At 54.8% G+C, this 12,277-nt stretch overlaps 2 protein-coding genes across 2 annotated transcripts; both read right to left on the reverse strand.

Moving 5' to 3' along the window:
- Positions 1 to 1,160: 1,160 nt before the first annotated feature.
- Positions 1,161 to 4,595, reverse strand: SPBR_03575 (WD g-beta repeat protein; the record flags this gene model as incomplete). The annotated part of the gene is made up of 1 exon (XM_040761866.1): positions 1,161 to 4,595. The coding sequence occupies one exon, from the start codon at positions 4,593 to 4,595 to the stop codon at positions 1,161 to 1,163; it is 3,435 nt and encodes a 1,144-aa protein (XP_040622696.1).
- Positions 4,596 to 4,640: 45 nt separating this feature from the next.
- On the reverse strand, positions 4,641 to 6,937 carry SPBR_03627 (uncharacterized protein; the record flags this gene model as incomplete). The annotated part of the gene is made up of 3 exons (XM_040761917.1): positions 4,641 to 6,030; positions 6,097 to 6,535; positions 6,604 to 6,937. The coding sequence occupies 3 exons, from the start codon at positions 6,935 to 6,937 to the stop codon at positions 4,641 to 4,643; spliced, it is 2,163 nt and encodes a 720-aa protein (XP_040622697.1).
- Between the last annotated feature and the right edge of the window lie 5,340 nt (positions 6,938 to 12,277).

Here is a 12,277-nt window from a genome sequence, read left to right on the forward strand (position 1 = left end):
ACCAAAAAACTTGCTGCTGCTCAATTGCGGTGTATTTCGAATTCTGCCGATCCTGACCGCTTTGTAGAAAGGAGGGGATGGGCGCATGCTGTAGGCTATATAAGCTGCTGTACGGACTCACACTTTAACAGGCTGTTATGGTCGAAGTGGAAGGCGGCCCTTGCTATTCTTATTTCCTGCTGTTCCATGTCCGAGGTGGATTTTATCCGCCTCGACCCAGTGCGTCGCCCAGTGCGAACGTCGCGGTGGCCACCCACTCGTATGGGAAACCTACGATGCTGGAACCCCCTTGTGGCCCTAAGCAATTGGAGATGATACTTCAGGGAGGACTCACTCTGCAGAGGCATCTTCACCGTCGCGTGGCGGACTGGATTACGATCGTATTGGGTTGGGGCAGCATTTGAGATGAAGAAGCCAACTTCTATTTTTGCATTTTGTCTCTAGGCTGCACTGTGTTAACACTGTGCGTTGCGTTACCAAAAACGTAACGTCGATGATTCGAGTCGAGCTCGTATTTTAATTGATTTTTTTTTTTTCATACTTATTCACTTTCTTTCACCATCGTTTGTAAATCCAAAAACATTAATTTCATTAAAATGTCAAAACAACAACTGACTTAATAAACCCCGAGTGATTCAGAGAGAAGAAAACTTGAAAGTGCCGCGAGGCAGCCCCATGTAAAAGAGAAGCAAGAGAGATCAAAACAAAAGTAAAATATCACCACCAAAAGATTGGATCCATTCTTTTTTTTCTTCCTCTTGCCTAGTCGTGTTCATCCTACAGGCTCTCTTTGATTGCATCCTTTTCTTCCCATAGCATCCAGCGATTACAAAAACCGCAGACGCATCACAGCGCGCAGAAAAGCAGACGGAAAGTCAAATCAAATGAAAAAGACAATTTATATAAACGATATGCTGGAACCGCAAATGGCACTGATAGATAAAAAAGGGGGACTTCATAAGAAAATAAATAAAACTGTGAATAAAAGGGACGCTCCGCCAGTGATCATCGCTGACCACTGTTGTATTTGCTTGCCATAGAAGAAGTGAAGGAAGAGAGGAGAAAAAGAACAAAAACGCCATATAGCCATGCACGAGAGAATTGAAAGTTAAATAGTTGTGAATAACGAGAGCGATAGACAAAGATAGATATAATGGCACCTAAATCATCTCGCTCTGGTGGAGACCTGTACGCATCTGGTTTTGGGCCTCAATCTGCTGCAGCTGTAGCTGTTGCTGGGCAAGCTGTTGCTGCGTCAGCTGCTGCATCTCATGCGGGTACTGTTGCGGTGGGCTATTGCGTACGGCAAAGCTGCTCGGCAGCGGCACGCTCTCGTACGGCGAATAGCCCGTATTCTGCGACTGTGGGATATGAATGCTCTCGTACGGCACCATGGTAATCTCGGGCGACTTTGTACGAGAGGCCGCATTGTTGGTTCCACGGCTTGCAGACCGTATACGTTCGGTGGCACGCGAGATCCGACCCGCAATGCTGTTGTCGGTGCTGCTGCGGCCGCGCTGGTGTCCGTTGCGTGAAGGCGACAGGGTTTCCGGAGCAGCTGGGGGTGCGGGCGGCATAGGCGGCGGAGGCGGCAACGACGGGTGGTTGGTATGCGACGGGGCGCTGCCACCAATTTGCGGCGAGACCGTGACAACCGGCTGCATATCGCCGTCATCCGTCACCACTTCAATGGTGCCCGTGGTGTGGCCTCCGTATACAACGGGAGCTTGGTTCAGGCTCGAGCCAAAAGGGAGAGGCGCAGGAGGAGGTGGCGGCGGGACGGCCAGATGGGCAAGCTCTTTCAGCATGGGCGGCGCTGGTAGGGGTGGGGGAGGTGGAGGAAGCAAGTTGTCCAGAGACGGGCGACGATAGACGCTGGGTGACAGGGTGCCAGCTAAATCAGCGTCGTCGTTGCTCGACTCGGGAATCGTAGGATTCTTCTCGCGGCTGGCCTTGCGCGAGGCGGCAAAATCCTGCGACGCAGACCCCTTTTGGAAGACCAGTTCCTGAGGTGGTGCAGACATGGAGCGAGGAATGGCTGCGCGGCTGAGCGACGGCGGCTGGTACACAGTCGACGGCAAGAGGGTAAGCGTGTCCTCGGAGGATTTGGTCGGAACTGACGTTTTGGGGGCAAGTGGAACTTCCGATCGGAGGTTGTAGGTGGTTGCGCTGAGTGTGAGCGGTGCAGGCGTAGCCTCAGCCTGCTTCTTAGTCGACGACTTGGTCTCTGGAGATGAGTGGCCAACCGAACCTGACGAGCGTTGGTGGCCGTAGACTGCCGGGATGGGTGGCACGCTCGGCGGCGTGGACGATCCAGCGCCAGCACCCGGCTCGAGGACCAGGCGCATGGCTTTGGGCGTCGCGGGCAGGCCAATGGACTGGTGACCACGGGGCGCAAACATGCTGCGGACCCGAGTGGACGAGGAAGAGTGCTTAGCGTTGGGCTCGGTGGACTGGCTGCGCATAGGGAGGTCTTTGGGGCGCGAGTAAACATCTGAGTCCAGCTCCGGCACCTCCGAGATCTGCCCAAAGTTCTGATTCAGGCCCGGAGACAGGTAGTTTGGGTGCAAGATCGAGGGAGCGTTCGGATGCCGGACAAGCGACTTGCGACGTTCTTCCAATTCGCGTGCGGCGGCAGCCTTGCGTTGCGCACGCTCATCCTTGCTCAGCTGGCGTAGATCACCACGGTTCGCCGTGGCCGACTGCGTACGACGTCTGCCAAGCTCCTCGCCCAGAGACTGCTGCGAGGCCGGGTAGCGGTCAAAGCCGCCAGCAGCCACAGCCATGGCTGACTTTGCCGGAGGCGGACCTGTGAGGGTACGGTCCTTGCGTGACGAGGCGGACGGTGCAGCGGCTGTGGCCACATCGGGTGTCGGGCGCCGCCGGCTACGGGACCGCTCACGGGCGCGAACCGAGTTAGGCGAGGCATCGCGGCGGCCTTGGCTGGAGCTGCGGCCGCGGTGAGACGTGCGGTCACGGTTACGGAACTTTTCTTGCTCATCGACGGCTCTTCGGTAGTCTTCTTCGTCCTCTTCATCCTGGTACTGGGCCGCGTTGTTCGAGAACGGAAGTGGAGACGACGGGGAGCGGATAGCAGATGCCGTGCGGCTCGAGTTCCGACCACGAGGAATGTCTAGCGTCAGTGGCTGCCGGTCGGGGCTGCGGTTGCGCGTGGAACGGCCACGGCTGGATGCACGGCTAGACGGGCGCGACTTAGAGGATGGGCGCAAAGAAAGCTGCGTGGACACCGGTGGTGGCACAGCCGACGACTTCGAACCCGTCTTCTGCGCCGCCAACGAGCCCATGTCTTTATCGAGAGCAGGATCGTCGCGGGCAAACATCCGTGGTGTGCTAGAAAGGCTGATGAGATCTTCAGGCGACATGGGCACAGGAGAACGCGGGGAGCGGTTGCCGCCGGTCTTGGAACCGGCACGGCTGCGCGTCTGAACCCACTCGCGCACATCTGTATTTGTAGACGGCTCGCGCGAATGGCTCGTCACGGTGGAGACGGACGAAGCAGAGGGCGTGGCAACAGATGGGAGGCGCTGGCGGCCAACGTCGCGTGATCTGTGATGACGGTCCTTGCTGCTCGAGCGCGCCGCCTTAGCATTGATCACCTCGAGACTGTTAATGTACTCATCTAGTGTCTTGCTCGTGTTGGGCACATCACCTGTACGGTAACGATGACTGCGCGCACCGTGGGCAATGCTCGAGTTGGACGTGACTGAGCTGCTCACCGACGCCGGACCGCGGCGACGAGAGGGCCAACGGTACCGGTTGGATGAGGCACCCGTCTGCTCGGGTGATGTCATGTCCATAATGACCTCTGGCGCCACCGGTGCCAGCTGCAGATCAATTCCGGCAGGGATGCGGTCGCGCGGTCCGTTGCGGCTGTGACGGCCGTCCATCAGCGCAGCTAGCGATGCGGGCGACGGCGACGGAGGGGGCTGTTCCTTGCGGCGGTATAGAGGACTGGATGTTGACGCTCTCGGAAGAGCCATGCCGATTGCCAGGTTGTTGCCATTGTCAACCTGCATCATTTGAGGGACAGCCGGGTGCGCCGCAGCGTCCATGATCTCTGTAGGCTGTGCTGCCAGACCCAGAGCGTCTGAGACACCCTTAAGGACATTGCGAGGGTGGTTGGCATCTTGAGCTCCCTGAGGACCTTCACCGATGGACGGCAGTCGCTGCCGGCCGAATCCACCCACAGTAGGCCGGGCCGAACTGGGTGTGTTGAAGACACTACGCTGTGAGGGTCGCAGGAAGGCGGTTGTGGTATCGTTCAGACCAGGCGAGATGGCCGAGACAGCAATGGGTGTCACGCCCGCAGCAATCGGGGTAGCACCGTCACCATCGTTGGAAAAGATCTGTGCCCGCGTCTGGTTGCTGGCATCGCCAAAGTTGGTGATTAGCCGCAACGCAGATGACTTGGCAATGCTGCGCTGAGGACCGCGCTGCATTAGGCTCGGTGGTGATAGTGGTGGGCTATTCAGCTCCGGCAACGCCGCGTTGATGGACGGGAAGTTGATCTGTGCTGCAGATGGCGACGTCCACGGTTCCGACGACTCCTTTCCAGTACAAGCGGCGCTAAACATTTAGTAAGTATGAAATCGAAAATCACGCTGGGAGGAGGGGATCGATCATAGTACATACCATCGAATGGCAAGCTCACGGCGGCCATTCTTAATGGCCCACTCGCCCCATTTCTTGATCAGATGCGACTGTCTCTCCCACACGGATGGGAAGAAAAGGGCAGCCACGATCAGCGCCTCCATGTACTTGTGGTGCGAGGCATAAATCTCGATGGCGTCGTTGCAGTCGCCCATACCAATCATGATGGTGGCAGCCGCATGCACATCGCCGCTCTCTAGCAACCGTTGCGTGTAGGCACGGCCCAGCTTGTGTTGGCTTGCCTGGCTGCCGATACCGCTCAGAGCGAGCAGCATCCAGTCCGACGAGGTCATTGTCTCTGAGCTGGTTTTCATGATGTCCGGGTCAATGTCGCCGAGCCACTTGGCAAGCAGGATGCGGTTGGCTGAACCAGTGGGATAACGATCCATCTCGTCGCGCACGAGATCGCCAATGTCCTCTGTCCAGCCAAAGATGGTGTAGAGCATTTGGCGGCGCAGGTCGTCATTGGTCAGGCGTACGCCGCTGGCCAGTGCAGGTGGCATCCGGTACGGCACGTCACTCAGGCGACTGCGGGTGAACTTGAACAGGTCTATCACCTTGGCGCCGTCTGGGCTCTGCGGCACCTCATTTCGCAGCCGGGATGGGCGCGACATTCCCGTGCGGCTGCTGGTCGTTGAGAAGGTGGTGCTTGTGGCGGTACTGTACGTTGATACGGACTGACGATGGGGATTGTGCACTCTGTGGTGGGATTTTTGCTGTGGCTGCTGCTGGTGTGGCTGCTGGTACATGTTGTTGGGATGAATTGATGACTTGAGAGACGAGCCAATGGACATGTATGTGTACTCCGTCATGCCTTTGGACCGAATCGAGCCTGCATAGCGGCCAGGCGTTTTACTACTCGTTTCCGACTTATCTTCCGAGATGTGGCTGGCAGCCGAGCTGGCGCTAGCAGTGCGAGCGATGTCCGACTCCGTGTCGTCAACGATATGTCCTGCGTTAACCAAGCGTGCAAGCGGTGACTGGTAATCATCGTCACTCTCGGACACGCCACCGTCCAAGTGGATGGAAATTTCCGATTCAGATGTCGCAGCCGCAGAGCTATCCGTCTCGATCGCACTTGACGCGGCGGCGGCGGCAGCTGCTGCCGCAGCGGCAGCCTCCTTCTCCTGCTCCTCCACAGATACTGGCGGAGAGGGCGGAAGCAAGTTGGCTGGGTGCTGAACGTCGGCCACCAGCACAGACGGCGCATTCAAGTCGAACTGCTGTACAGTGTTATTGGCACCCAGTGTAAAGAGACTTGCACCTGGTCCGTAAACGGCAAGGCCACGGACATTCTCCAACGTCGGGATGCTGTCGTATGTGACATGCTTTGTGCGCACGTCCCAAGAGAGTGTCTCGCTGAATAGGTTAGTAAATAACTTGTTCAATTACGCTTAACAGATATCGGAGGATATGTATACGGACCCCTCGGAGAACTGGATGATGCGACCGTTCTTAGACCAGTTCATCCAGTTCGGTCCTGGCAAGTAGTTGTCGGTTCGCTTCAGGATGCGTACCACTTTAGCGGGCTCAACACCGTTGTGTGACTTGGAGACACTCCACACTCGTAAGTCGCCATCGTAGGTCTGCACAGCCAGCATGTCCGACCGCTGTCTTGTTGAAGATGCATGCCAGGACAGGCCAACAATTGGCGACGGACCTCGCGACGTGTTCAGGTTGTGGAGGATGGTGAACCTTGGCTGGAGGTTGCAAATCAAAATGGAGCCGTTCTGGTAGCCAATGGCGAATGTACGGCAATCAGTGGCCGGCGCCAGTGCCGTAACGGCAATTTGGTCTATTGTGCGGAAGGATACGTGCTCAGAGGTCTCGGGCTCGAAGAGAATGATGGTGCCCGAGTCGTTTCCTGTAGTTGTAAAGTGTTAGCATAGCGCCGCTCCTTTTTTCAAGTAAACAATGGCGCCAACGTCTTACCAAAGGCAACAGCGCCGTTCCGCATCCATGCCACGGCTGTCAGGTTGCTAAACGACGCAAACCGAGCAACCTCGTTGCCAGACATAATATCCCAAACAATGGCATTCTGGCTGGCATCGTAGCTGACCACAAGCCGGCCGGCGCCCCGCTCGCTCTGGTTGTCGACCGCCAATAACAGAACCTCGTCGGGGTGCCGCGAAAACCGGCGCTCGATTGTGAGGGTATCGTGGTGGCAGCAAACAATAGAGTTGCCCTGGGCATAAAGGAACATATCGGCCGTGGCGACGCACGGGTCAAAGTGTCGCATCATTGCGCTGATGGTTGTGGGAGGCATGGTGTAGTCTTGGGCCGCGGTAATTCGCTCCCGAGACGTTAAGGAGGTCTCGGTGACAGACCGCTGCCTCGGCTTTTGTGACGGCATCGACATGGCAAATGGAACAAGTATGAGCCGTTATATGTGGAAGGGAACCAAAAGTCCGCTGCTGCACATCATGGTTAGCCGTGTCTCGAGTACTGGTGGCAAGACGTCAAGGAGTAGAGAGCGAAGCAAAAGGAAATGCAAGGGCGAAAAAGAATCTCAGCACAAATACGCCGAGTGGCGGAGACGAGGAGGTCGAAACGGTAAAGAGAGGTCGACCGGAGAAGGGCGACGGGGACACAATAAAACAGGCGGGCAGGGTTTGCGTGGTTGACCCGAAACTCTACCGGAGCACAAGAAGCGCAATCGGAAGGGGTACAATGTGCGACGAGCCCGGGTTGTACGTGCAGCGAAAGTGGAAGCGGAGGTGGAAGCGTGAGAGATAAAAAACAACAAGGGACGGCAAGGTCGCACAGTGCACACAACATCGAGGAATGATTTCAAGAAAAAACGCCGGAAATAAAACTTGCGACGCAAAAGCAAAAACGTGCAATATGAACGTACCTAAGCGGAGAATCTAGCGCTTGTGCGTAGGTGTAGGCACGCGGGAAGAGGAGGAAAGAATACACGACTGAAAGGAAAATGGCAAGGAATCCACACGCAACAGTCCAGAAGAGGACGAGCGGCGAGGCTACACGATGTCGGGCCCGGTTGCCCCGGTCGTCACATGGAACGGGTTGGCTGGTGGTGGACGCGGTCCCGTTACAAGGAGGAAAAGACGCCTGTACGCGCGGCACAGATGGGATGCCAGGACGGAAACAAAAGAACGAACCCGGTATGGATTTAGACTCGCTGCAGTACGAGTGTTGCGATGTCTTTCGTCGTTTTCCTTGCGGGTATTCAAAAAGCTGGCTTTCTTTAGGTGGCGCTCGCAGCCACCAGAGTGGAAGACGGTGTCTCGGTCGGGGGGCCGTATACACAACTGCGTCGTCCGCGTAGCAAAACGTTTCCTGTGTTTCCTTATTCGTGCACCTTTGTTTCGAGGCCCGGTCTACCCGGTCTCTCGAGGAAAGCCTTTTCTGCGGCCAGGTCGTCGTATGCGATGGACAATAGGCCGAGGTTTAAAACAAGGCAGTGTTCGTGGCCGATTGTTTCAAGCGGTTTGTAAAGTCTTATTGTCTGATTGTCGTCGAGGTTCTGAGAAGTGTTGATCTGGTATCAAAAGGAGAGATTTCGACCAAGAAAAAAGTATGAAAGAGAACAAAAATCACCAAAATCAAAGACACGAGGTTGACAATGAGGTGAGGCGAGGACGTGTTGCGTTAAGGGAAGCGACAAACAATGTGTTTTGTTTAGGAGGCAAGGAGAGAAGATGCGCCGAACTCGAATTGGCGCGCGCAACGCCAGAGATGAGGAAGTTTAGACGAAAAGAAAAGGGGTCTCGAAATAGAAGAAAGGAGGAAATAAGGACAAACGGGGTGGAAGTCGGGAGAACACGCGTGAGGAGACGAAGAATAGAGAGGAGGAAAGCAGAGGAGATGTGTGCGAACACGGAGGGAGAGAGAGGAGAGAGTGTGTGCATAGACGGGAGGGCAAAAGATGGCCACAGGTAAAGGTGCAACAGAAGAGCAGCAACGTCCGTTGGGCATGGACAAAGCAAAACGGTACAAGGATGCAGGTTCAGACGCGGGCGTGGTGTGTTGTGCGTGTGGGTATATTTGCAGGACTCGTCTAATATGACGTTGTGTGAGCGAACAACGAGCGGACGGGGGTGACGAGGATAGACGAGGGAGGGCGACAGCGGCAAACGGGCGATCCAGTTCCTCAGTGACAGGAATAGATACAAGGCCAAAAGCAAACTACCCGCCTCAAGATACAAAGCGGCAACGGAAGGCTGTGTACTGCGAATCTGGATGGCCGCTCTTGATGCGAACGGCGGCCAAGTGGGTGTGCTCGGCGCTTGTCTGCAGCCGGATCGAATATGCAGTGCCGGTAGAGGAGGGCAATGCAAACGTGAGAGGAGGTGATGAGGAGCCGGAAAAGAGAGGAGAGAAGACGGGGAGAAGACAGAATGGAGAGAGGGGAGGAGATCAGGGGAGAACTTGGGAGATAGGTCGAGAAGGAAAGAACGAAAGAGTTGCGAGGGCAAGGTGAGGAAGGCACGTAAAGTCGTGCTTTCCTCTTTTCTCGAGGCGGGAGTAAGGCGTGTGAGTGCATGTGCGTTTGTTTGCATATCGGGGCCAGAGCGAGTCAAATTTAGAAAGAGCGGCTAAGAAGAAATGCAAGAGCCAAAAACAACCGCCTGCAGGCAACGGTGCGGCGGCGGGGATCGAACAGCAAGCCAGGGTCGATGACACCTTGCTGAAGACAACGAGAAAGATGCCTTCTTATTGGAGAGGGCATTGGAGACAATGGTGAACGGTCAAAAAAGAAAGCAAACCGTGCAAAGAAGCAGTTCCAGACCCTGTAATTCCTGGGCGAGGATCACCAAGCATTGACGACACGGCCCGGGGGAGGACGTGCTAAAAGCCACAAAAATAGGGAAGAATAAGTGCCAAAAAGGCTGATAGAGTGCTGTGTAATTGCCATGTCCCGAAGGTACCATGGACGATTTGGCAAAGACAATATTGTAAATAGGGGAAGGGACAACCGGCGGCAGAATGACAAAATAAGTAAGGAAGGCGCACAGCAGCAAGTCTGCAACTCTGCGAGCCTGCGTTTCTTTTCTTTACTATTTTTGTTCGTGGTTTCTTCTTCATGCAACACCCGCTACAGACCGAGTGCATGATGTGAAATACAGCGCATGGTGAGTGATAGACAGGGAAGCAAGGGCGAAAAGGGCAGAGGAGAGCAGCGATGTATCTTACAGGGCATAAACTGAAAGACACCAAAAAGCGGAGACGTGACTGGCGGGTGACGAACAGAGAGAAGGTGCAGGGGGGGAGCCTTTAGGGCGAATGAGGGAAAAATAATATTATTCAAAAATAATCAACAAAGAGAAGAGGTGGCTGTCGTCCAAAGATGGCAAAGTATTGAAAGCAGATATGGTGGAATTCTCGGATCTCGTTTCGCTCTCTCATTTCGGTTTCGTCCTATTGGGCCAAGGAAGTTGGGGGAGGCACATGATACCGGCTTCATTGGCTCTGGCCCTGGCTTGATACCCTTGTCTGCGGTGATTGGAATTGCTGAGAGGAACAGAGGAGAGGCGTTGTGGTTGTGGATGCAGAAAGGGACAGGGAAGGGAGCAAACAACTGCTGCTCGTTCTTCGATACTGTTCGAAACTGCAAGTACGCGTCGGAAGAAATGTGCGCTGATGGGCTGCAAGTACAGCGTATTCTGTAGTACTCCGAGCTCTGCAATACAGTCTCGGATGTCGCGTTCGAACAAGAGTGTGAGTGCTGCATGCACGGCCCCCCATCCGCTGCATTATTTGCACCCCATCGCTCCATTTGTGCCTCTCTTCCTCCCACCGTATGCAACAATATTACCTTAAATTAACATTATAATGGGGGTATTTCTTTCTTTCGGTTCCAAGGTGTTGTGGTGACGACGATGGTCGTGGGAAGTCTCAGAGCGTAGAAATGGTGTTCCGTTTTGCTATTCGATTAGGCTCTTAAAGAGCACGTTGTTGCTTGTGAGTATTTCGTACTCCATCATCTCTTTTCATGCAAGCAGAACCCAAACAGTCTCGACGAGTGTTAGCGCCGACTGGATCTGCGTTGTGCTGGCGCGACAGGGTCTCTGGAGCTAGAGATTGGCTGCCGCCAGCAAGGGTGTCAGGGCATCGGCGCCGGCCACGAGCGAATCACATGGCGCCTCTAGCCGCCATCATCCAACAAGGGGGGGGGGGGGGGGGGGCCACCTTGAAGACGGCCAGGGTCGTTGAGTGGCGGGGACCTGTCTCTGCCGTGTGGGGAGCGCGTCCGTCAAACGAGTGTCGTGACTAGACGAGTCAAAACGAGTTGCGAGGACAAGCATGAAATGTGATGTATTTTAGTCTGAGCAGCGAGGGAATTGCAGAAAGCGCGTGGTCGAATCAGATCGTCGTGTGATTGAACATGTGACTTGGGCCGGTGTTGCCTCTCATTTGGCGAAAAGAACTAGTATCGTTGGGGACTCGCAAAAGAAATAGAAAGAGCGACTCTTGCCGGCATTCGACGTGAGGGCAAGAGGCTGCAGGATGGGGGTGGAACGCACTTTCCTTGTCCAACCTGGCGAAACCTGTCGAAGCTCTCGTCAGGGGTGGAGCTTGTGGGCGATCGCCCCGTCCGGACGCTGCCGTCCAACAAAGGCGAGTGATTAAAAACAAATAGCAAATTAAATCAGATTAAAACGGCCCTTGAACAACAAAAGCGGGTCTTCTTTAAACCTCCAACCGCCACCAAACAGCCCTCCTCAGGCCACGGACGTTTACCGTGACGGTCCGCTCTGTTGAACATTTCGCAGGTAGATATCGATTAAGGAACAGCGGTCTGATACCGCATTGCAGAATGAACGGTTCTAAGGGAGGCGTTGTTGACAACCAAAGAAGGCGTCGCTGGTGAAGACAGCCAAGTCTCACAATAGTTTCTTTGCCGATGCGAGCCATTATGGACCGTGAAGCCCACTACGCATGCCGTGCGAGAGGAAGGGACGAAAACGGCGAGTACAGGTAAAGTACGGACGGTTACTAGCGGAATACAGTCTGCTGTGGCCGTCATCGCCCATGAGTAAACCCACATTGGTTTTTTTTGGGTTTTTTTTCCTTTTTTGGGTTTTCGCTGCCTTGAAGTGGCCTCGTGCGTCGTGCGTCTTGCCTTGTGCGTCGTGCCTCGTGCCTTGTGCGCCCCGTCTTGTATATGTGGTCAGTATATGTTATCCCCTCTGTCGTCCTTCTGGCGCCATGCAGTGCTTCCGCGCCTACTGCGTCTGCATGTCGTACACACTCCCAATCAATGTGCGATAGATGGAGGGGCGTGTGTAAGAAGAGCAGCTGACCAAAGATTGCACATTCAATGTTTGGAGTGAGCAGGCAGCGAAAGAGAACAGTTGTGGGCCTTGCATGCCGTACCTGGCATGGGAATTGGCCTGATCCGAACCAAACAAAGGCCATACCACAGGCCGACACTGTAGCCACTTGACGACCGAAGTGTATTCCATGAGAAATAAATGGGATACCAGTGATAAATATGTGTAAAGTTGTAATGGGAAATCAATTTATGAAAATCGTCGGGGCTGAAATACGACATAAGGATGGGATATAATCAATCTAGCACTTGTTCCCCTGTTTTCTTGTTCCGGTTCAACTCATATGCGACTTCTACTTCAACGTCTGT

The sequence above is a fragment of the Sporothrix brasiliensis genome, assembly GCF_000820605.1.
Source record: "Sporothrix brasiliensis 5110 chromosome Unknown Cont14, whole genome shotgun sequence".
In the NCBI taxonomy this organism is placed as follows: domain Eukaryota; kingdom Fungi; phylum Ascomycota; class Sordariomycetes; order Ophiostomatales; family Ophiostomataceae; genus Sporothrix; species Sporothrix brasiliensis.